Source organism: Tamandua tetradactyla, chromosome 3 (genome assembly GCF_023851605.1).
Source record: "Tamandua tetradactyla isolate mTamTet1 chromosome 3, mTamTet1.pri, whole genome shotgun sequence".
NCBI lineage: Eukaryota > Metazoa > Chordata > Mammalia > Pilosa > Myrmecophagidae > Tamandua > Tamandua tetradactyla.
The window spans coordinates 17928112-17954174 of record NC_135329.1 but is presented as its reverse complement, the minus strand read 5'-3'; the positions used below and the strand labels follow the sequence as shown (position 1 = coordinate 17954174).

The 26063-nt window shown below is 37.6% G+C and overlaps 1 protein-coding gene across 4 annotated transcripts in view; it reads right to left on the bottom strand.

Annotated features, from left to right (window-relative positions):
• Positions 1–26063, bottom strand: part of POLB (DNA polymerase beta) — a 54630-nt gene that overhangs the window by 10032 nt on the left and 18535 nt on the right. For all 4 annotated transcript variants that reach the window (XR_013172370.1, XR_013172371.1, XM_077152606.1 and 1 more), the window contains exons 6-9: positions 8970–9019; positions 6986–7037; positions 4287–4341; positions 4116–4188 (exon numbers count right to left, since the gene is read on the bottom strand). Coding sequence is in view for 2 of the 4 variants with exons in the window: in XM_077152606.1 (XP_077008721.1) it covers positions 4116–4188; positions 4287–4341; positions 6986–7037; positions 8970–9019 (230 nt within the window). In the remaining 2 variants the exon portion in view is untranslated. The remainder of the gene's footprint in view (positions 1–4115; positions 4189–4286; positions 4342–6985; positions 7038–8969; positions 9020–26063) is intronic.

Genomic DNA, 26063 nt, shown 5'->3' with positions numbered 1-26063 from the left:
CTGTGTTCATCTGGAAAGGCACATGGTGAACATGGTAGGGTTCTTCTCTCATCTGGAAGGGCACATGGTGAACATTGTGTCATCTGCTAGCTTCTTCTCCTGGCTTCCAGTTTCATGAGGCTTCCCGGGAGGCATTTTCCTTCTTCATCTCCAAAAGTTGCTGGCTGGTGGACTCTGCTTCTCGTGGCTATGTCGTTCTGCTCTGCTCTCTCTGAATCTCCTCTTCTCCAAAATGTTTCCTCTTTTACAGGATTCCAGTAAACTAATTAAAACCCACCCAAATGGGTGGAGACACATCTCAACCTAATCCATTTTAACAACCACACTTGATTAAATCACATCTCCAGGGAGATGATCTAATTACAGTTTTAAACATGCAATGCTTAGTAGGGATTAGAAGAAACGGCTGCCTTTACAAAATAGGATTAGGATTAAAATATGGCTTTTCTAGGGTACGTACATCACTTCAAACCAGCACAGGTGAGAAACAGTATCTCACTGTGGTTTTGATTTGCATCTCCCTAATGACTAAAGATGTTGAGCATTTTTTCATGTGCTTATTAGCCATTTGGATATCTTCTTGGGAAAAATGTCTATTCAAGTCTTTTGCCCATTTTTAATTGGGTTGTTTGTCCTTTTTTGAGTTGTAGGGTCTCTTTATATATTCTGGATATTAAACCTTTATCGGATATGTGGTTTCCAAATACTTTTTGGAAATATTAGATATTAGATATGTTAGATATGTGAATTCTCTTATAGATACATGTGATTTCCAAATATTTTCTCTCATTCTATAGGTTGACTTTTACTGTCTCATTCTGTGGGTTGTTTTTTACTGTCATGATGAAGTGCTTTTATATACACATGCTTTTAATTTTGATGAAGTCCCCTTAATTTTTTTTGTTGTTGTTGTTTCTCATACTTTTAGTGTATGGTCTAGGAAACTGCAGCCTAACACAAGGTCCAGGAGATGCTTCCCTATGCTTTCTTCAAGAGTTTTAGGTTTTGGTTTCATATTTAGATCTTCGATTCATTTTGAGTTGTTTTGTATATGGCATGAAGTTGGAATCCACCTTCATTCTTTTGCATGTTAGCATCCAGTTTTCCTAGCACCAGAGACAACACCAGTCTCTGTTGAAGAGACTACTCTTTCCCCACTGAGTGGACTTAACACCCAATCAATTGGCTATAGATATGAGGGTATATTTCTGAACTCTCAATTTGGTTCCATTGGTCTATATGTCTGTCCATGTACGTTGCTGTCTTGATTATTGTAGTTTTGATACAAGTTTTTAAATTGGAAAGTGTGAATCCTTCAACTTCATTCTTCTCTTTCGAGATGGCTTTGGCTATTTGGCATCCCTTCCCTTCTGAATAAATTTGATGTTTGGTTTTTCCATTTCTGCAGGGAAGGCTGTTGGAATTTTGATTGGGGTTGTGTTGAATCTGTAAATCACTTTGGGTAGAACTGACATCTAAACAATACTTAATCTTCCAACCCATGAACACAGAATGTCCTTCTATTATGTAGATCTTCTTTGATTCGTTTTTGCAGTTTCATAGTTTTCCATGTATAAGTCTTTACATCCTTGGTTAGATTTATTCCTAGATATTTGATTCTTTTGGTTGCTATTTAAATGAATTTTTTCTTGATTTTCTCTTCAGATTGTTCATGACTAGTGTAAAGAAACACTACTGATTTTTGCATGTTGATTTTGTACCCACCACTTTGCTAAATTTGTTTAATATCTCTAGTAGCTTTGTTGTAGATTTTTCAACATTATCTATATATAGAATCATGTCATCTACAAATAGGGAAAGGTTTTACTTCTTCCTTTCCAATTGAGATGCCTTGTCTTTCTTTTTCTTGCCCAACTGCCCTGGTTAGAGATTCCAGTACAATGTAGAATAACAGCGATGACAGTCGGCATCCTTGTCCCTTGTTCCTGATCTTACAGGGAAAGTTTTCAGTCTTTCATCATTACGATACTAGCTATGGATTTTTCACATATGTTTTTTTATCATGTTGAGGAAATTTCCTTCTACTCCCACTTTTCTAAGGGTTTTTGTTAGGAAGGGGTGCTGGAATCTGTTAAAAGTCAGACTTCGGTTCACAGCCCCAGTTCTACAACTATCCATCTTTTGGTAAGTTATAAAAAGCTGATCAAACCTTTCTTTTAGTATGTACTATGAAATTTGTCTCACTTTAGGGGGATTTTTTTTTTTTACTTTAAATGTTTTTTTTCAGTATTGTAAGTAAGCACTGTATTCCACTAGATCTCAGTTCCTTGCCTGAAAACTATTTCATAGGCTGTTAAGCACTTAAAAAAGGACATATGAATAAGTATCTAGCATAGTGCCTGGCACACAGTTGGCATAAAATAATCCCTTTTTTCCTCTCCTCTCTTTCCATTTTGAAAAGAACAATATATACAAAATATGCTTTTGGTGACTGAAGTTCTTGTAGTGTCTCCAGATCATCAATTGATTCATCAACTGATTCATCAATATTTATTCATCAATATTCGTTAACAACATATTTAAATAAAAAGAAAACTAGATTGAATAGGCCCTATCCCAGGATACCCCTGGAAACTATTTTAACAAAGAAAATTCTATCAACTTCTTTTCTTCTCATTTGGTTCTTTCTCCTAAAAGCTGAATACCTTTCACCACTTATCTACCCACATATCCACCAACATGGAACTGAATAAAGTATGGTACATCCATACAAGGGAATAGAATGCAGTTGTAAAAGAAAATAAGGCAGCTTTCTACATACTGATACGGAAAGATTTCAAGAATGTTTATTCAGAAAAAAAAAAAGAAGGTTGGTTATTACATATACAGTATGTTACCACTGTGCAAGAAAGGGAAGGGGAAGAGGGGAACCAAGAATACACACTCATATTTAGTTGTCTCTATATGCAGAAACACTGGAAGAACACATAAGTTCTTACAATGAGACAATGGTAGGAGAGGCTGGATAGAGTGAATGAGAACAGGATGGAAGTGAGAATTCTTAGCATATACCTTTTTATATTGAAATATATAACCACATAACCCATTCAATAATAGAAAATAAAATATAATTATAAATATAAACAAATAAATCCAGGAAGTTGTCATATTTCACTGAGAATGCATCTGGCTTGCTGTGCATCAAACTCTATCCTACAAAAATACAGATTCTAAGGTCCCACCCAAGGAGATTCTTATTTAGTTGGTTTGAAGAAGGGTACAGCAATCTGTAAGTTTTTTTAAAGTTTCCTAGGTATTTCTGACACACAGACATACTTGAACAAATGTGGAAACTAGGATTTGGAAAGACAGGTACCTAAAATCAAACAGTGGTAGTCGATTTGACCTCAGATCTGGCCCCAGACTTTTTGACTCCAATCCAAAGTTCTTTCTGTATATGTCAGGAATTATGGAAATAGTCCTTTCCTCTCCTCAACTCAGGATACATACAGCAGCTACTTAGAGTATTTCTGATAACTCATCACCTATATCCTATGCAAAACTCCACAGTTGGCTCAGAGAGTTGGTCAGGTACCCATTCTAAAGAGTTTTAAATAAAGTTTTTCTATTCCAGTTTTAAAAGTTGGCATTTTAAAACCTATACTACTCTTCCCAAATTCTGAGCCAGTAAGAGACCAAGATGGTGTGGTTCTCACTTTCCTTGCATTCACGTAGTAGTAAGTGGAGGTGTTCTCAAGAACCTGGTGGCTGTGAGAATTGGTTTTAAACTGGTGCTGCTGAGACATCATTATTGGATCCATTATAGAAAACTTGGAAAAAAAGTAAAAACCAATCACTTCAGAAGCAGCTAGCCAAAGACAACCAGTATTAGGATTTTGATATATGTAAAATTATTTTATAAATTTGGTAAAACTAGATATTACAATATTGTTGAAAAATAAAATCAGGATGAACTACCTCCGATTTTTAATAACAGATTCCCATCTATAAACAAATAAACTTAGCTAATACTACAGAGTCTTAGTGAGTCAATGAAGTAACACAAACGACATCTTTCTGATCTATGCCTTTTGTATACATTAGGCAATGTTAATGTCAAGGCAGAAATAACATAACATTAGGAAGTACTTTACCTCTTCTAAAACTGCCACAGACTGTAGCAATATATTCAGAATCCACTTTTTTAACTTCACTTAGTACAATATCCTAGCAGAAGAAAAATGTAGGTCAGCAATCCAAGCGTGACTTCTCCCCAGATGACTTTCTCAATTCTAATCAAAGAATATAATTCAGCACACTCTTACTTGCATTTGTAACATCTCATCACGAGGGATTCTTTTTTCAAAGTCCTCAAAATATCTATAAAGACAGATAAGTAGACAAAAGATTTTTGTAAACTTTAAGTTTCCTTACAAATTTCCTACTATAACAAATGTCCTTATTCTAGTAGATCACTCAAAAATTAAGACTAGAATTCATTAAAACAATAAGATTGGGGAGGGAAGATTTATTCCTTATTCCTTATCTTGGATCAAAATTCTTAAGTGTCATCCTTCGTAACATTCCAGAGACTACAAATCTATATTTATTTATATATAAACTTCACATTCACATTCCAAGAAAGAGTAAATATTTAAGTTAATGTATATTGCCAAACTACACTGCTCTCTAATGGCAAGTCCAGGAATTACAGTTTACTGCTCTTAAATCCTACAAAATTATTATATTTTAAAAAATTAGCCTACCACAGTGATGAACCTTGAAAACGTAGCTAAGTAAAAGAATTCAGTCACAAAAGACCACACATGAAATGACTGAATTTATATGAAATGTGCAGAATAGGTAAATATATAGAGACCTAAATTAGTGGAACTGGGGAGTGATTGTTAATGGTACAGGATTTCTTTCTGGGGTGATGAAGATGTCCTAAAATTGACAGTAGTGGTTGTTACACAACTCTGTGAATATACTAAAAACGAATGAATTGTACACTTTAAATGTGAATTATACAGTTATGTGAATTATATCTTGATAAAGTGGTTAAAAAATATTATCTCAGCATGAAATAATATCTAAGAATATGTCTGAGAATGATGCCTCAAAAGCACTAGTTCAAAACCAATTCTCAAAGCCACCAGGTTCTTGAGAAGACCTCCACTTACTATGTGAATGCAAGGAAAGTGACAACCACACCATCTTGATCTCTTACTGGCTCAAAATTTTGGAAAGGCAATTTAAGTTTAAAAATATTATGGTAAGCATAAGCAGGAAAGTTCAAAAGGTTATTGGGACTAAACTGTAAAACAAAACTATGTAAGATTATGGGAAATACATAAAATCTTATGTACAATGCATTATAATGAACAAATGAGAAAGGAAATTCCCAAATTATATCTGAGACACAAAATAATTACTGATGTTGATATAAAAGCATGATTACTAGTTATTCCTATACCATTACTTAGGTTTTGGGTTTTTTTTTTTTTTTTACTTAAAAAAAATTTAGCTTTTCATAAGAGCTACACTGAACTACTTTATACTCTTACCCCATACCTAGTGCAGTGTTTTGTACATTGTAAGCACCAAATAAACATGAGCTGACTGACTAACGCACCAGTCCTATGTATTTTGACATGAAGTGCCTCACTAAAGTCAAGAGATTGCAGGAAAATTCTACTTTTGGTAGTGCATTATCCAATTTAACTTTATGGTCAGTTTATTCAAACAGCATAATTACATGGAATCTTGAATAGGGAGTGAAATTTTGTTGGTTTGTACAGGTTAGCATGATGCCCCGATACATCCCAGAGTACTTTGGGTAGAGAATACAAAAGAATTTGCAGAGCCCCTTGTGAACTGGGGAGAAAGGAGTAAATAGTGAACTGGGGAGAAAGGAGTAAATATTCAACTTCACCAACTTTGAAATTCTTGACTCTCGCAAGCATTGGAAACTACAAATTTAATAGACTGAGACCTCAAACTTGAGGATCACCCTAAATTATTACTGCAAAGGAGAAGCTGAGCTTACTTAAAAAAGAATCACTCCCAGAGAACATCTTTTGTTATTCAGATGTGGCCTCTGTCTCATGGACAAACTCATGAACTCACTGCCTTCCTCCACTATGTGGGACATGACTCTTAGGTGTGTAAATCTCCCTGGCAATGTGGGACAGGATTCCCAGGGATGAGCCTGGACCCGGCGTCATGGGATTGAGAGAGCCTTCTTGAGCAAAAGGGGGAAGATGGAAATGAGACAAAATAGTTTCAGTGGCTGAGAGATTTCAAATAGAGTCAAGAGGTTATCCTGGAGGTTATCCTTATGCATTATATAGATATCCCTTTTCAGCTTTTAGCGGATTAGAACAGCTAGAAGGAAATACCTGAAACTGTTTAACTATATTCCAGTAGCCTTGATTCTTGGAGACAATTGTGTAACTATATAGCTTTTACAATGTGACTATGTGACTGTGAAAACCTTGTGGCTGACATTCCCTTTATCCAGGGTATGGATAGATGAGTAAAAAAATAAGGCAAATAAATAATAGGGGGGTTATAAGGGATAAAAAAATGGGTAGACTGCAATTCTAGTGGTAAGTAAGAGGGATGTATGGGATGTATGGGGTTTTTCTTTTTTCCTTTCTATTTCTTTTTTTGGAGTGATACATATGTTCTAAAAATGATCAGAGTGATAAATAGAAAACTATTGTGAGCCACTGTATACTTTGGATGGACTGTATGGTATGTGAATATCATCTCCATAAAAAAAATAAAAAAGAGAGAGCACGTAGGAAATCCTCCAAATAAGCAAACAAGCTAAAAAGCAATAATAAACATGTGTATGCAGACATATACTTTACGAAAGCCCACCACAAATTTAGCATTTCTGAATAGAAAACTGGTTATATTTAGCTAACTCTGAAATTACTATGATACATGAAAGGACTATAAAAATTTTAATTTTTATTAGCATCAAGTGCCCAAAGAAAATTTCCTATCTTATTACCTCAGCCCAATTCGCTGATGATGATTCAATTTATCTTCATTTTTTCTAAGATCTGTGTAGAAGATAAATAAAAAATTGAGATCTTAATTTACACATTTTTTGGAAAACATTCTAAATATAGTGACCCTTTTTATTAAGAAATGCCTAGGAAAACAATTACTGAAAGAACTTTAAAAAGACAATGAGAGGGGGTGGGCCATGGTGACTCAGCAGGCAAGAGTTCTCAGAGACCCAGGTTTGATTTCTGGAGCCTGCCCATACCAATAAATAAAAAAATAAAAAGGAATAGTGGCAAAGTAAAAAAAAATTAAAAAGACAATGAGAAAAAAGTTTCAGATACTAAGAACTAGATGGAAGTGACTCTAAATCAATGTAGAAAAACTTCTGATTTCATGATCATTTTTATATATTTAATCAAAATTTTACATTTTAGTTACAAAAAAATAGATAAAACATAACAGGATCATGGCAAATTTCACTGACTATATCAAAAAGCATCTTGGTAAGAATCTTTATTTCTTAATTTACTGTTAATAAAAGCAGTAGCAATCAAAACTTCTGAATAATGTTTTATGACTAAGTTTATTTATAAGTCTTTTATTCTCTCATTCATTCGGTAGTATTTACTGAATATCTGTGTAAATAAGGTGTTAAATATTCTGTTGAAAGGAAAGGTGTTGTCTTCATTTTTAATTAAAAAATCAGTTATAACATCATATCTTAAGTCTAAAAGTGACTTAGTTCCTTCCTTTATTGGGCATGAGCCACACGTACAGAAATGAGACTTGTTAAAGAAACAGTAAGATAAGAATACTTCAAAAGCAACTGCTAATAATCATCTTTATACTCACAAACATATAAATTTCCTCTGAAGATGAAAAATAAGCATCTCCATGATACATGAAGTACTCAATATTTCTCATAATTGTGTGTACAAAAACACTGAAGTATATGACTGAATACATAAACAGATAATTATTGTATAAATGTGGATCAGACAATTTAAGTTTTTTATTTCTTGTAATTGACTATCCAAGAGATACAACTGAATACTTTGAGAGACCCACAAATCCTTGACCTCTTTAGCATATCATTTCACTCAGATAAACTATACATGCCACAAGCAGAAAAGCAAAACCCTGTTTGAGATGCAGATTTTTAGTTCATTCTCTAGTCCTACGACTCACACAAATTCTTGACTAGTACCACGACTACTAACTAAACATATTCTTAAGAGCCAGTTACCATTTTTAAGTATTTACTAAGTACCAAACACTGTGTTAAGTGCTTTACATACATTATTGCATTAAATTGTAGGAGGCAAAAATTATGATTCCCATTTTGTGACTAAAAAAATTAAAGCAGCAAAGTCACCCATCTAATAAAGTGGTAGAGATGGGATTCAAACCAGATCAGTCTCTAAATCCTGTCCATCTAGATATTTTGGTTGCCTGCAAATAGTTGAACCCACAATTATTAAAACTCAGATGCCACAGATGTAGTGTATGAATCCATATACATGGAATATTCCATTGAAAAGCAATAATAAGTAAATTATATTTAAAGGGCAGCCCATATTAAGTTTAAGGAAAATATTTTATAATGCCTTGATTTAAGCTCTATTTTTATCATTTATTTGAAAGAGTCTACAACCTCTCAGGGTAACTTTCCCAATATATGAAACTTAGTTTTTAAGGCTGACCTGTTGTCCAAAATTTTATTAAAGAAACAAAGGAAATTTGAATCTTAAAAAATCTGCAAATAACTTCTTCATTACCTTTTAACCAAGAAGTCACTTCTTGCCTTTCTTTTCTTCTAAAAATTTTTAAAATGATAAAAGAAACTACACCCTATATCTACTTTCCATTTCAGAGTTAAAAAGGAAATCTTATTTTCTATCTACGAGTGAGAAAGTTTGTCAGGCATTACTGGTCCTTCAGGACTATATTTATCCTGGAAGCAGTGACCTATGGTACATACTTACCTTCTAATGTTTTAATTCCTTCCTCTACAAATTTTCTTGCAGCAGATGGACTACAAAGAAAGAACAGCATTATCTCAGTATCATAGGTGAAACTCAGAATCCTTGCATGAAATAAACAACTATGTCTTTTCTTATTAAACACAGAATTGCTATTGAGCCAAGCAGGATCTGCTAAATTGTTGCATGGTTACTTTAGTAATTGAAAGGTTTTAAGATATAAGGCAATTGAGAGAAAGGAAAGTAGACAAAAGGATTGCAAATGAGCATGCTTTATTGGCTGTGTTCGCTATGAGGTGAGTTCATGCCCCGGCTTTGGCGAGTGCAGTTTTTAAGGGCAGGGGTCAGGTGATGACATGAAAGGGGTGGCACATTAAACAAAGGATTATTATGCTAGTGGGTTGAGCAGCGGGTGGTTAGATGTCCGTGAATAGCTGTTTGCTGCCCAAGGACCTTGACTGTTAACGGTTCACCTCTCGTCCTGGAGTGACGTCATGATTCCAGCCACAGAGCCCTCCCTTATTCCCCCGACCTAACAGTAATGTTCGATTTTATCTAAGTGAGAGCTCTTGAAGCCTCAATCATTAGGAAGACAACCATGAACTTGGCCATCAAAAAAACATCAAGGGCGGGCCACAGTGGCTCAGCAGGCAAGAATGCTTGCCTGCCATGCCAGAGAACCCAGGTTTGATTCCCGATGCCTGCCCATGTAAAAAAAAAAACCATGAAGCCAAATATTATCATGCCTCACTCAAATGGACTAACTATAATATACAAAATTGAAGAATTGAAGTCGAGAGCATGGATTATCAGGTTGGGGCCTAGAGTAAAGGGTCCTAGATTGTAAGCTCTTACAGCAGCCACATATATTCAGGAGTTGTAACTAGTATTTCTAAATTCTGAGATATTGAACTATTTGTGTATAACCTGGTCGTTCCCTGAAACTTCAGATATTTATGTGATACCTGAGACTCTCAGTTAGAGCTCTGAAGCTATGGAAATCAACATTACCCCACATGGCAACTGTTAAAACAGTTGAAAAAGTGATCAGACTTCAACTAGAGGTATGAATGAAGCTGATTTGGATAGGACCAAGATAGATAAGAATACAGGGTAAATGATGAGATGGTCCATGTTTTAAAACTTCAACTTTTGTGTGAAACCAAAGGGAGAGACATTTATTTGATGCAAAATTTATATTTTGGGTAGTACATTATCTAATTTAACCTGTATGGTCAGTTTATTTGAACATCATAATTACATGGAATCTTGAATAGGGTGTGAGATTGACCTCGTTGGTTTGTATAGATTAGTGTGATGCACCCACATACTCCAGAGTAATTTAAGCAGAGCATAAGAAAGCATTTGAAAAGTCGCCTTGGCTGACTGGGGAGAAAAGAGGAAAAATTCAACTTCCTCATCTGGGGAATTCCTGATATTCTTGCAAGCAGTGGGGACAATCAATTCAACAGGCTGAGCCCTCAATCTTAGGGGGGGTCATCCTATGAAACTTATTCCAACAAAGGAGAAGCTACACTTACTTATAATTATGCCTAAGAGTTACCCTTAGAGAACCTCTTTTGTTTCTCAGATGTGGCCGAAGAGAGTCTAAGCCAACTTGGCAAGTGAACTCACTACCCTCCTCACTACATGGGACATGACTCCCAGGGATGGAAATCTCCCTGGCGACATGGGACAGAACTCTTGGAATGAGCTGGGACGCCACATCACGGGATTGAGAAAGCCTTCTTGACCAAAAGGTGGAAGAGAGAAATGAGACAAGAATAAAGTTTAATTGGTTGAGAGATTTCAAATAGAGTCGAGAGGTTATTCTTATGCACTATATAGATATCTCTTTTTAGTTTATGGTGTATTGGAGTGGCTGGAGGGAGGTACTTGAAACTGTTGAACTGTGTTCAAGTAGCCTTAATTCTTAAAGACAATTGTGTAACTATGTAGCTTTCACAATGTGACTGTATGATTGTGAAAACCTTGTGTTTGATGCTCCTTTTGTCCAGGGCAGGGAAAGAAGAGTACAAAAATAGGAATAAAAAAATAATGAGGGAGATAATGGATAAAAAATTGGGTAGCCTGAAATACTAGCTGTCAATGAGAGAGAGGGGTAACAGGTATGAGATGTATGACTGTTTTTTTTTTTCTTTTTCTGGAGTGATGCAAATGTTCCAAAAATTATGGTGATGAATACACAACTACGTGATGATATTGCGAGCCATTGATTGTATACTATCTATGGGCTGTATGTGTGTGAAGATTTCCAAAAAATATATTAAAAAATAAACAAAGACATCAAATAGTTAGCTATTATAATGCTTATGCACCTTACCCCATTAAACAGACATTCGGAAACTTGAAAACTTCATTCATCAAACTAAGATTTACTGAGGGCCTATTATGTGCCAGATACTCTTTGGTGCTAAAAACACATCAGAAAACAAAACAAATAAGATCCCTGGGCTTACAAAACTTATATTCTTGAGAGGAGAGACAAAAAATAGACTAGAAGAAAAATATCAGATAGATGTGCAGTGCTAAGCAATGAATTAAAATGGAGTTATAAGACAGAGTGTTTGGGTCCTACTTTAGACTCAGTGGTGAGGGAAGATTCTTAGATGATATTTAAGCTGCGATCTGAATGACAACGAGCTAGCTATCAGGCAGATCAGAGGAAAAAGCATGTCAGTCAGACGAAACAATGAGAGCAAAGCCCTTAAGGCTGGCAAGAGCTTGGCTTGTACAAGAGAAAAACTAGTATGGCTAGAATGATGTAAGAGATGAGGAGAGTAGTATGAGATACCATTGCACAATATGCAAGGTTCACATTATATAGGACTTTTTAAGCCATGGTGGTAAATCTGGATGTTATTCCGGGTGCAATGGGAAGCTATTAAAGGGTTTTGAAAAAAAACAGGGATAACATCTGCAATGGTCAGGTTCATGTGTCAACTTGGCCAGGTGGTGGTAACTGTTTGTCTGGTTGGGCAAGTGCTGGCCTGTCTTCTGCTATGAGGACATTTCATAGAATTAGATCATGATCATATCGGCTACCTCCACAGCTGATTCCATTTGTAATCAGCCATGGGGAGTATCTTCTTTAATGAGTGATGCTTGATCTAATCACTGGAAACCTTTTACAGAGGATTCAGAAGAGACAGGTTCTCTTCCTCCTTCGGGGCCAGCGAGCCTCTCCTGTGGAGTTCACCCAGACCCTCCATTAGAATCATCAGCTTCACAGCCTGCCCTACAGATTTTGGACGCTATGTTCCCACAGTGACGTTAGACACTTTTATAAATTTTATATTTATGAATATTTCCTGTTGACTCTGTTTCTCTAGAGAACCCTAACTAATACAACATCTGATTTAGGTTAGTTAAATATCATGCTGTTGCTGTGTTCATGTACATAAATAAGGACACAAGAAATTACTGAAGATGCTCTTACAGAATGGCAAGGGCAGAGATTAGCCCTGACCTCCCTTTCATTTTACAGGGGACACTGACATGTAGAAAAATAAACTGACTTGCTAAAGTTACAAATCTAGCTGGTAGAAGCATTGGGATCAGTGCCCAGATCTCCTGAATTTTTTCCCCCAAAGCAATTTAAAGAGTAATAATGTGGAAACACAGAAAAGGAAAAAATAGCCATACACATACAAAACCACAATAGTCTGGAGCCATACTGTTTTGAGATATCTATATAATTCAGGAACCTGTGAAAATCACACTATAGTGTGGGACTGTAACTGATATTCAACAAACGTGGCATAGAATAGAAATAATTGAGAATTAGAAGACTTGGGTTCTAATTCCACCTCCACCACAGTTATCTCACTTTCCATATTCAAGTCTCAATTTTCTTGCCTGGAAAAAGAGGATAATATAATAGATGCTTTCTTTCTAATTTTTTTAATGACCTTGGGTCCCCAGATAATCATACTCATTGATTAATCATCATTAAGGATGCTGGGTTTAAGAATTAAACATATTCTAGAATAACACTAATTGAAAATATTGCCAATTAAGGGTCCAGCATCATACATACTAAATAATAACCCATTCCATAAAGATGAGCAATAAGTAAAGCATAACAGCCTTTATATTTCAGTTTGATCTTTACTTTGTCCAGTGACAAAGAAGTCCCCCTTTGGTTGAGCCCTCTAGCTCCAATTTTAAGATAAAAAGTCCTTCATTAAAAAATGCTTGTGTGCTACAGGTAGGGCAAGAAACAAGAAAACAAGAACTGAAAAGTTCTCCTCTGTTAAACAAAACCTAAGCTAGAGGTCCAAAATAAGCTAAACTCAATGTCAAAGAACAGATAGACAACAAAGTCATCCAGCAAGAAAATCCTAGGTAAAAAAAAGTGAAAAAAAAACACTCCAGAATAAACTAATTAAGGTAATTAGATACTGAGACGCCAGCAAAAAATAACAAATTATACTAGGAAAATTGAAGATATGGCCCAGTCAAAGGAACAAACCAACAATTCAAATGAGAATCAGGGGTTGAAACAATTAATTCAGAATGTTCAAACAGACATGGAAAATCTCATCAAAAATCAAATTAAGTGATTGAGGGAGGATATAAAGAAGGCAAGGAATGAACAAAAACAAGAAATTGAAAGTCTGAAAAAATAACTCACAGAACTTATGGGAGTGAAAGGCACAGTAGAAGAAATGAAAAAAACAATGGAAACCTACAATGTCAGATTTCAAGAGGCAGAAGATAGGATTGGTGCACTGGAGGACGGGACATCTGAAAAACGACAAGCAAAAGAAAATACAGGGAAAAGATTGGGAAAATATGAGCAGGGACTCAGGGAATTGAATGACAACAAGAAGTCCCAGAAGGAGAAGAGAAAGGAAATAGAGGAGAAAAACTAATGGAGGAAGTTATTACTGAGAATTTCCCAACTCTTATGAAAGACTTAAAATTACAGATCCAAGAAGTACAGCATACCGCAAACAGATGAACTCCAAGACACTTAGTAATCAGAATGTCAGATGTCAAAGAGAAAAATAGAATCTTGAAAGCAGCAAGAGAAAAGCAATCCATCATATACAAGGGAAGCCCAATAAGACTATGTGTAGATTTCTTAGCAGAAACCATAGAGGACAGAAACAGTGGGATGATATATTTAAATTACTAACAGAGAAAAACTGCCAACCAAGAATTCTATGTTCAGCAAAACTGTCCTTCAAAAATGAGGGAGAAATTAAAACATTTTCAGACAAAAAAAATCACTGAGAGAATTTGTGCCCAAGAGACTGGCTCTGCAAGAAATACTAAAGGGAGCACTAGAGACAGATATGAAAAGACAGAAGAGAGAGGTGTGGAGAAGAGTGTAGAAAGGAAGACTATCAGCAAAGATAAAAAGAAGAAAAATTAGATATGACATATAAAATCCAAACGGCAAAATGGTAGAAGAAAGTACTGCCTGTATAGTAATAACACTAAATGTTAATGGATTAAACTCCCCCAATCAAAAGACACAGACTGGCAGAATGGATTAAAAAACAGGACCCATCTATATGCTGTCTAAAGGAAACGCATCTTAGATCCAAGGATAAACATAGGTTGAAAGTGAAAGGTTGGGAAAAGATATTCCATGCAAAAAACAATCAGAAAAGAGCAGGAGTAGCTATACTAATATCCAACAAATTAGATTTCAAATGTAAAATGGTTAAGAGACAAAGGACACTGTGTATTAATAAAAGGAAAAATTCAACAAGAAGACACAGCAATTATAAATATTTATGCACCAAGCCAGAATGCTTCAAAATACATGAGGCAGTCACTGAAAACACTGAAAAGAGAAATAGACACATCTACCATAGTAGTTGGAGACTTCAATTCCCCACTGTCATCAATGCACGGAACATTTAGACAGAGGATCAATAAAGAAACAGAGAATTTGAATAATACAATAAACAAACTAGACTTAACAGACATTTATAAAACATTATACCCCACAACAGTAAGATATACCTTTTTCTCAAGAGCTCATGGATCATTCTCAAGGATAGACCATATGCTGGGTCACAAAGCAAGTCTCAATAAATTTTAAAAGATTGAAATCATACAAAACACTTTCTCAGATCATAAAGGAATGAAACTGGAAATCAATAATAGGCAGAGTGCCAGAAAATTCACAAATATATGGAGGCTCAACAACACACTCTTAAACAACCAGTGGGTCAAAGAAGAAATTACAAGAGAAATCAGTAGATATCTCGAAGCAAATGAAAATGAAAACATGACATATCAAAATTTATGGGATGCAGTAAAGGCAGTGCTAAGAGGGAAATGTATTGCCATAAATACTTATATCAAAAAAGAAGAAAGAGTAAAAATTGAGGAATTAACTGTCCACTTGGAAGAACTAGAGAAAAAACAGCAAATTAATCCCAAAGCAAGCAAAAGGAAAGAAATAATGATGATTAGAGCAGAAATAAATGAAATTGAGAACATGAAAACAATCGAGAAAATCAATAAAACCAGAAGTTCATTCTACGAGAAAATCAGTAAGATTGATGGACCCTTAGTGAGACTGACAAAAAGAAGAGATAGGATGCAAATAAATAAAATCAGAAATGGAAGAGGAGACATAACCACCGACCCCACAGAAATAAAGGAAGTAATGACAGGATACTATGAACAACTTTATGCTAATAAACTTGATAATGTAGATGAAATGGACAACTTCCTAAAAAGGCGCGAACAACCAACACTGACTTGAGAAGAAATAGATGACTTCAACAAACCAATCACAACTAAAGAAACTGAATTTTCTTTAGCTCCCCCAAAAGAAAAGCCCAGGACCAGAAGGTTTTACATGTGAATTCTACCGAACATTCAAGAAAGAATTAGTATCAATTATGCTCAGTTATTTTTATGTTTGAGCATAAAAAATTGAAGAGGGGGGAGAAGCTACTTAACTCATTCTACGAAGCCAACATCACCCTCATACCAAAGCCAGGCAAAGATATTATTAAAAAAGAAAACTACACACCAACCTCTCTCATGAATATAGATGCAAAAATCCTCAACAAAATTCTTGCAATTCAAATCCAGCAGCATATTAAAAGAATTATATACCACGACCAGGTAGGATTCATCCCAGGTATGCAAGGATGGTTCAACATAAGAAAATCAATTAATGTAATACCCCATATCAACAAATCAAAGCAGAAAAATCACATGATCATCTCGATTGATGCAGAAAAGGCATTTGACAAAATTCAACATCCTTTCCTGCTGAAAACACTTCAAAGGATAGGAATAGAAGGAAACTTCCTCAACATGATAAAGGGAATATATGAAAAACCCATAGCTAACATCATCCTCAATGGGGAAAAACTGAAAACTTTCCCTTTAAGATCAGGAACAAGACAAGGATGTTCACTATCACCATCGTTATTCAACATTGTATGGGAAGTTCTAGCCAGAGCAATTAGACAAGAAAAAGAAATACAAGGCATCAAATTTAGAAAGGAAGAAGTAAAACTCTCACTCTTTGCAGATGATACAATACTATATGTCGAAAACCTTGAAAAATTTACAGCAAAACCACTAGAGCTAATAAATGAGCACAACAAAGTGGCAGGTTACAAGATCAATACTGAAAAATCTGTAGTGTTTCTACACACTAGTAATGAACAATCTGAGGGGGAAATCATGAAAAAAATTCCATTTATAATTGCAACCAAAAGATAAAATATTTAGGAATAAATTTAACTAGAGAGACCAAAAAAACCTATACAGAGAAAACTAGAAGAAATTGTTAAAAGAAATCACAGAAGACTTAAATAAATGGAAAGGCATACTGTGTTCATGGATCGGAAGACTAAATAAGGTTAAGATGTCAATTCTACCTAAATTGATTTACAGATTCAATGCAATACCAGTTAAAATCCCAAAAACTTACTTTTTAGAAATAGAAAACCCAATAACCAAATTTTACCTGGAAGGGCAGGGTGCCCCGAATAGCTAAAAGTATCCTGAGAAAGAAAAATGAAGTCGGAGGTCTCACACTACCTGACTTTAAGGCTATTACGAAGCTACAGTGGTCAAAACAACCTGTTACTGGCATAAAGACAGATATACTGACCAGCAGAATCAAATAGAGTGTTCAGATATAGACTCTCTCATCTATGGACAATTGATCTTTGAAAAGGCAGTCAAGCCAACTCACCTGGGACAGAACAGTCTCCTCAATAAATGGTGACTAGAGAACTGGATATCCACAAGCAAAAGAATGAAAGAGGATCCACACCTCACACCCTATACAAAAAATTAACTCAAAATGGATCAAAGACCTAAACATTAGATCTAAGACAATAAAACTGTTAGAAGAAAATGTAGGGAAATATCTTATAAATCTTATAGTAGGGGGCAGTTTCCTAGACCTTACAGCCAAAACATGAGCACTGAAGAAAGAAATAAATGGGAACTCCTCATAATTAAACACTTTCGTGCATCAAAGTACTTCTTCAAGAAAGTAAAAAGACAACCTACACAATGGGAGACGATATTTGGAAACAATATATCAGATAAAGGTCTAATATCCAGAATACATAAAGAGATTGTTCAACTCAACAACAAAAAAGACAGACAACCCAATTACAAAATGGGCAAAAGACTTGAACAGACACTTCTCAGAAGAGAAGATACAAACGGCCAAAAGGCACATGAAAAGATGCTCAACTTCCCTGGCTATCAGGGAAAGCAAATCAAAACCACAATGAGATATCATCTCACACCAACCAGAATGGCCATTTTCAATAAAACAGAAAATGACAAGTACTGGACAGCATGTGGAGAAAGAAGCACACTTATCCACTGTTGGTGGGAATGTCAAATGGTACAACCTCTGTGGAAGGCGGTTCCTCAGCAGCTCCTCAGGAAGCTAAGTATAGAACTGCCATATGACCCAGCAATACCATTGCTAGGTATCTATTCAGAGGACATGAGGGCAAAGACACAGACAGACATTTGCACACCAATGTTTATAGCAGCATTATTTACAACTGCCGAGAGATGGAAACAGCCCAAATGTCCATCAACAGAGGAGTGGCTAAACAAGCTGTGATATATACATATGATGGACTATTATGCAGCTGTGAGACAGAATGAAGTTATGAAGTATGTAACAACATGGATGAACCTTAAGGACATTATGCCGAGTGAGATAAGCCAGAAACAAAAGGACAAATACCGTATGCCCTCACTAATATGAATTAACATTAATGAATGAACTTGGATAATTTCAGTTAAGAACAGAGGTCATCAGGAGATAGAAATAGGGTAGATATTGGGTAACTAGAACTGAAGGGATACAGACTGCGCAACGGGACTGATTGTAAAAATTCAGAAATGAATAGCACAATACTACCTAACTTTAATACAATAATATTAGAACACTGAATAAAGCTGAATGTGAGAATGATAGAGGGAGGAAGCCTGGGGGCACAAAGGAAATCAGAAGTAAAGATATACGATAAAGACTGAGATGTTATAATCTAGGAATGCCTAGGGTATATAATGACAGTGACTAAATGTGCAAATTTAAAAATGTTTTGTATGAGGAAGAACAAAGGAATGTGAAAAATGCAGGGTGTTGAAAATAGATAGTAATTAATCTTTTAAAATGTATGAGACTAAAGCAAAAAATATTTATTAGGTACAAAATTTATATTTTGACTAGTGCATTTCTTAATATAACTTATGTGGACAGCTTAATTGAATACCGTAAGTACATAGAACCTTGAGTAGGGCATGAGATTTTGTAGGTTTGTCCAGAGTGATGCCTTGATCAATTTCAGAAGGATCTGAACAGTGAATAAAAAAGTATTTGCAAAGTCCCCTTGGGGGAATGGTGAGAAAGGGGGAAAATTCAACTTCTCCAAGTGGTGAATTCTTGATATTCTCACAAGCAGTGGGCACAACCAAAGCAATAAACTGAGCCCCCAATCTTGGGGGTTGTTCATATGAAACTTAACCCCACAAAGGATAGGCTAAGCCTACTCAAAATTAGGTCTAAGAGTCACCCCCAAGAGAACATCTTTTATAACTCAGATGTGGCCTCTCTCTACCAGCCAACATGACATCCAAACTCACTGCCCTCCCCCTCTCTACGTGGGACATTACTTTCAGGTCCAAGGGGTGTGGAACTTCCTGGCAACGTGGGGCAGAAATTCTAGAGTGAGCTAGGACTCAGCACCCAGGGAATGAGAAAACCTTCTCAACCAAAACGGGGAAGAGAGAAATGAGACAAAATAAAGCGTCAATGGCTGAGAAATTTCAGAGTCGAGAGGTTATCCTGGAGGTTATTCTTACACATTAAACAGATATCACCTTTTTAGTTAAGGTGTAACAAAGAGGCTGGAGGGAAGTGCCTGAAAAAGTAGAGCTGTATTCCAGTAGCCATGTGTCTCGAAGATGACTGTATAATGATAAAGCTTTCGCAATGTGACTGTGTGATTGTGAAAACCTTGTGCCTGATGCTTCTTTTATCTACCTTATGAACAGATGAGTAAAACATATGGATTAAAAATAAATAGCTCTTTCTCTGCCGGCGGCGCTCCCGCCGCCAGCCAGCCAGCCCTCCTCTTCCTCTCCTCTCCCTCTTTCTCCACCGGCGGTGCTCCCGCCGCCTGCCAGCCAGCCCTCCTCTCCCTCTTTCTCCACCAGTGGCGCTCCCGCCGCCAGCCAGCCAGCCCTCCTCTCCCTCTCCTCTCCCTCTTTCTCCACCGGCGGTGCTCCCGCCGCCAGCCAGCCAGCCCTCCTCTCCCTCTTTCTCCGCTGGCGGCACTCCCGCCACCAGCCAGCCAGCCCTTCTCTCCCTCTCCTCTCCCTCTTTCTCTGCCGGCGGTGCTCCCACCGCCAGCCAGCCAGCCCTCCTCTCCCTCTCCTCTCCCTTTTTCTCCGCCGGTGGCACTCCCGCCATCAGCCAGCCAGCCCTCCTCTCCCTCTTTCTCCGCCGGCGGCACTCCCGCCACCAGACAGCCAGCCCTCCTCTCCCTTTCCTCTCCCTTTTTCTCCACCATTGGCGCTCCCGCCGCCAGCCAGCCAGCCCTCCTCTCCCTCTCCTCTCCCTCTTTCTCCGCCGGCGGTGCTCCCGCCGCCAGCCAGCCAACCCTCCTCTTCCCCCTTCTCCGCCGGCGGCGCTCCCGCCGCCATCTAGCCGCCCTCTTCCTCTTTCTCCACCGGTGGCGCTCCCACTGCCATCTTGCCCTTCTCTTTCCCCTTCTGCTCCGGCAGCGCTCCATCCGCCATCTTATAATTCCCTTTCTCCTTCTGCTCCGGCGGCTCTCCAACCACCACCGTGTCCTCTTCCGCCTTCACCAGCTCCTCCGCCACCATCCTCGACAGTCTTGCCACCCTCACCTTTCCTCCTCCAGAACAGCTACTGGGAGAGTGGAGACGATACAGAGCAGCTCCCGGAGCCACGATGGAGATCAAAGGGACGGCGTACCCCATCCTGGAATGGCTGACTGTCTGGGAGAACCAGCCCCGGTGAGATCGCCGAGGGGCGTGGGCTTTCCCAGGCGGGACGGCAAGCGGCCGGAGTCCCTCCCTTCCTCCTTCCCAGGCCAGCTGGCAGAATTGGGCAGGCAGTCCCCTCGGGCCGCGGCGCCTGGTGCCCCTACCACACGAGGCCCCCCAGACCAACTGACAGAGTTGGGTCGGAAATCCCCAGACTGCGGAGAATGGTGACCGGGGGGGTCCCTTCCAAACACGTGACTCCCCGGTCCGGCTGGGAACGGTGCACTCCCACCGGCTTGGGTGGCTGGTGCCCTCCTGCCACGCTTGGCGCCCCGGGCCGACTAGGAAATTCGGTCGGGTGCTCTCCCGGGCTGCGGCGGCCGGCGACCCTCCCCACGTTCGGACCCCCGGGCCGGCTGACACTCTTCCAAGCCGCTTCGGCTGGCGAACCTCCCCCACGGCGAGAGTTTTCCAAAGTTAAAGGACCCACAGCACCTTTTACTGGTGGAACCCACAGACAAACGTATGCCACGAGCGCCACCTACTGGGCAGGATAAGAAAAGCAGAACCCAGAGATTTCACAGAAAAATCTTTCAACCTGTTGGGTCCAACACCCAGGGAAATCTGATCAAATGCCCAGATGCCAGCAGAAGATAACGGATCACGCTCAAAAAATTGAAAATATGGCCCAGTCAAAGGAACAAACCAATAGTTCAAATGAGATACAGGAGCTGAAACAACTAATGCTGAACATACGAACAGAAATGGAAAACCTCTTGAAAAACGAAATCGATAAATTGAGGGAGGACATGAAGAAGACATGGGCTGAACATAAAGAAGAAATAGAAAAACTGAAAAACCAAATCACAGAGCTTATGGAAGTGAAGGATAAAGTAGAAAAGAAGGAAAAACAATGGATACCTACAATGATAGATTTAAAGAGACAGAAGATAGAATTAGTGATTTGGAGGATGGAACATCTGAATTCCAAAAAGAAACAGAAGCTATCGGGAAAAGAATGGAAAAATTTGAACAGGGTATCAGGGAACTCAAGGACAATATGAACCGCACAAATACACGTGTTGTGGGTGTCCCAGAAGGAGAAGAGAAGGGAAAAGGAGGAGAAAAACTAATGGAAGAAATTATCACTGAAAATTTCCCAACTCTTATGAAAGACCTAAAATTAAAGATCCAAGAAGTGCAGCGCACCCCAAAGAGATTAGACCCAAATAGGCGTTCCCCAAGACACTTATTAGTTAGAATGTCAGAGGTCAAAGAGAAAGAGAGGATCTTGAAAGCAGCGAGAGAGCAGCAATCCATCACATACAAGGGAAACCCAATAAGACTATGTGTAGATTTCTCAGCAGAAACCATGGAAGCTAGAAGACAGTGGGATAACATATTTAAGTTACTAAAAGAGAAAAACTGCCAACCAAGACTCCTATATCCAGCAAAATTGTCCTTCAAAAATGAGGGAGAAATTAAAACATTCTCAGACAAAAAGTCACTGAGAGAATTTGTGACCAAGAGACCAGCTCTGCAAGAAATACTAAAAGGAGCATTAGAGTCAGATACAAAAAGACAGAAGAGAGAGATACGGAGAAGAGTGTAGAAAGAAGGAAAGTCAGATATGATATATATAATACAAAAGGCAAAATGGCAGAGGAAAATATCATCCAAACAGTAATAACTCTAAATGTTAATGGACTGATTCCCCAATCAAAAGAAATAGACTGGCAGAATGGATTAAAAAACAGGATCCTTCTATATGCTGTCTACAGGAAATGCATCTTAGACCCAAAGATAAATATAGGTTGAAAGTGAGAGGTTGGGAAAAGATATTTCATGCAAATAACAACCAGAAAAGAGCAGGAGTGGCTATACTAATATCCAACAAACTAGACTTCAAATGTAAAACAGTTAAAAGAGACAAAGAAGGACACTATATACTAATAAAAGGAACAATTAAACAAGAAGACATAACAATCATAAATATTTACGCACTGAACCAGAATGCCCCAAAATACGTGAGGAATACACTGCAAGCACTGAAAAGGGAAATAGACACATATACCATAATAGTTGGAGACTTCAATTCCCCACTCTCATCAATGGACAGAACATCTAGACAGAGGATCAATAAAGAAATAGAGAATCTGAATATTACTATAAATGAGCTAGACTTAACAGACATTTATAGGATATTACATCCCACAAAAGCAGGATACACCTTTTTCTCAAATGCTCATGGATCATTCTCAAAAATAGACCATATGCTGAGTCACAAAGCAAGTCTTAACAAATTTAAAAAGACTGAAATCATACACAACACTTTCTCGGATCATAAAGGAATGAAGTTGGAAATCAATAATAGGCGGAGTGCCAGAAAATTCACAAATACGTGGAGGCTCAACAACACACTCTTAAACAACAAGTGGGTCAAAGAAGAAATTGCAAGAGAAATTAGTAAATACCTCGAGGCAAATGAAAATGAAACAACATATCAAAACTTATGGGACGCAGCAAAGGCAGTGCTAAGAGGGAAATTTATTGCCCTAAATGCCTATATCAGAAAAAAAGAAAAGGCAAAAATGCAGGAATTAACTGTCCACTTGGAAGAACTGGAGAAAGAACAGCAAACTAATCCCAAAGCAAGCAAAAGGAAAGAAATAACAAAGATTAGAGCAGAAATAAATGAAACTGTAAACATGAAAACAATAGAGAAAATCAATAAGACCAGAAGTTGGTTCTATGAGAAAATCAATAAGATTGATGGGCCCTTATCAAGATTAACAAAAAGAAGAAGAGAGAGAATGCAAATAAATAAGATCAGAAATGGAAGAGGAGACATAACTACTGACCTCAGAGAAATAAAGGAGGTAATAACAGGATACTATGAACAACTTTACGCTAATAAATACAACAATTTAGATGAAATGGACGGGTTCCTGGAAAGACATGAACAACCAACTTTGACTCAAGAAGAAATAGATGACCTCAACAAACCAATCACAAGAAATTGAATTAGTCATTCAAAAGCTCCCTAAAAAGAAAAGTCCAGGACCAGATGGCTTCACATGTGAATTCTATCAAACATTCCAGAAAGAATTAGTACCAACTCTGTTCAAACTCTTCAAAAAAATCGAAGTGGAGGGAAAACTACCTAATTCATTCTATGAAGCCAACAGCACCCTCATACCAAAACCAGGCAAAGATATTACAGAAAAAGAAAACTACAGACCAATCTCTCTAATGAATATAGATGCAAAAATCCTCAATAAAATTCTAGCAAATCGTATCCAACAACACATTAAAAGAATTATACATCATGACCAAGTAGGATTCATCCCAGGTATGCAAGGATGGTTCAACATAAGAAAATCAATTAATGTAATACACCATATCAACAAATCAAAGCTGAAAAATCACACGATCATCTCAATTGATGCAGAGAAGGCATTTGACAAGATTCAACATCCTTTCCTGTTGAAAACACTTCAAAAGATAGGAATACAAGGGAACTTCCTTAAAATGATAGAGGGAATATATGAAAAACCCACAGCTAATATCATCCTCAATGGGGAAAAATTGAAAACTTTCCCCCTAAGATCAGGAACAAGACAAGGATGTCCACTATCACCACTATTATTCAACATTGTGTTGGAGGTTCTAGCCAGAGCAATTAGACAAGAAAAAGAAATACAAGGCATCAAAATTGGAAAGGAAGAAGTAAAACTATCACTGTTTGCAGACGATATGATACTATACGTCGAAAACCCGGAAAAATCCACAACCAAACTACTAGAGCTAATAAATGAGTACAGCAAAGTAGCAGGTTACAAGATCAACATTCAAAAATCTGTAGCATTTCTATACACTAGTAATGAACAAGCTGAGGGGGAAATCAAGAAATGAATCCCATTTACAATCGCAACTAAAAGAATAAAATACCTAGGAATAAATTTAACTAAAGAGACAAAAAACCTATATAAAGAAAACTACAAAAAACTGCTAAAAGAAATCACAGAAGACCTAAATAGATGGAAGGGCATACCTTGTTCATGGATTGGAAGACTAAATATAGTTAAGATGTCAATCCTACCTAAATTGATTTACAGATTCAATGCAATACCAATCAAAATCCCAACAACTTATTTTTCAGAAATAGAAAAACCAATAAGCAAATTTATCTGGAAGGGCAGCGTGCCCCGAATTGCTAAAAACATCTTGAGGAAAAAAAACGAAGCTGGAGGTCTCGCGCTGCCTGACTTTAAGGCATATTATGAAGCCACAGTGGTCAAAACAGCATGGTATTGGCATAAAGATAGATATATCGACCAATGGAATCGAATAGAGTGCTCAGATATAGACCCTCTCATCTATGGACATTTGATCTTTGATAAGGCAGTCAAGCCAACTCACCTGGGACAGAACAGTCTCTTCAATAAATGGTGCCTAGAGAACTGGATATCCATATGCAAAAGAATGAAAGAAGACCCATATCTCACACCTTATACAAAAGTTAACTCAAAATGGATCAAAGGTCTAAACATTAGGTCTAAGACCATAAAACAGTTAGAGGAAAATATAGGGAGATATCTTATGAAACTTACAATTGGAGGCAGTTTTATGGACCTTAAACCTAAAGCAAGAGCACTGAAGAAGGAAATAAATAAATGGGAGCTCCTCAAAATTAAACACTTTTGTGCATCAAAGAACTTCATCAAGAAAGTAGAAAGACAGCCTACACAATGGGAGACAATATTTGGAAATGACATATCAGATAAAGGTCTAGTATCCAGAATTTATAAAGAGATTGTTCAACTCAACAACAAAAAGACAGCCAACCCAATTACAAAATGGGAAAAAGACTTGAACAGACACCTCTCAGAAGAGGAAATACGGATGGCCAAGAGGCACATGAAGAGATGCTCAATGTCCCTGGCCATTAGAGAAATGCAAATCAAAACCACAATGAGATATCATCTCACACCCACCAGAATGGCCATTATCAACAAAACAGAAAATGACAAGTGCTGGAGAGGATGTGGAGAAAGAGGCACACTTACCCACTGTTGGTGGGAAAGTCAAATGGTGCAACCACTGTGGAAGGCAGTTTGGCGGTTCCTCAAAAAGCTGAATATAGAATTGCCATACGACCCAGCAATACCATTGCTGGGTATCTACTCAAAGGACTTAAGGGCAAAGACACAAACGGACATTTGCACACCAATGTTTATAGCAGCGTTATTTACAATTGCAAAGAGATGGAAACAGCCAAAATGTCCATCAACAGAAGAGTGGCTAAACAAACTGTGGTATATACATACGATGGAATATTATGCAGCTTTAAGACAGGATAAACTTATGAAGCATGTAATAACATGGATGGACCTAGAGAACATTATGCTGAGTGAGTCCAGCCAAAAACTAAAGGACAAATACTGTATGGTCCCACTGATGTGAACGGACATTCGAGAATAAACTTGGAATATGTCATTGGTAACAGAGTCCAGCAGGAGTTAGAAACAGGGTAAGATAATGGGTAATTGGAGCTGAAGGGATACAGACTGTGCAACAGGACTAGATACAAAA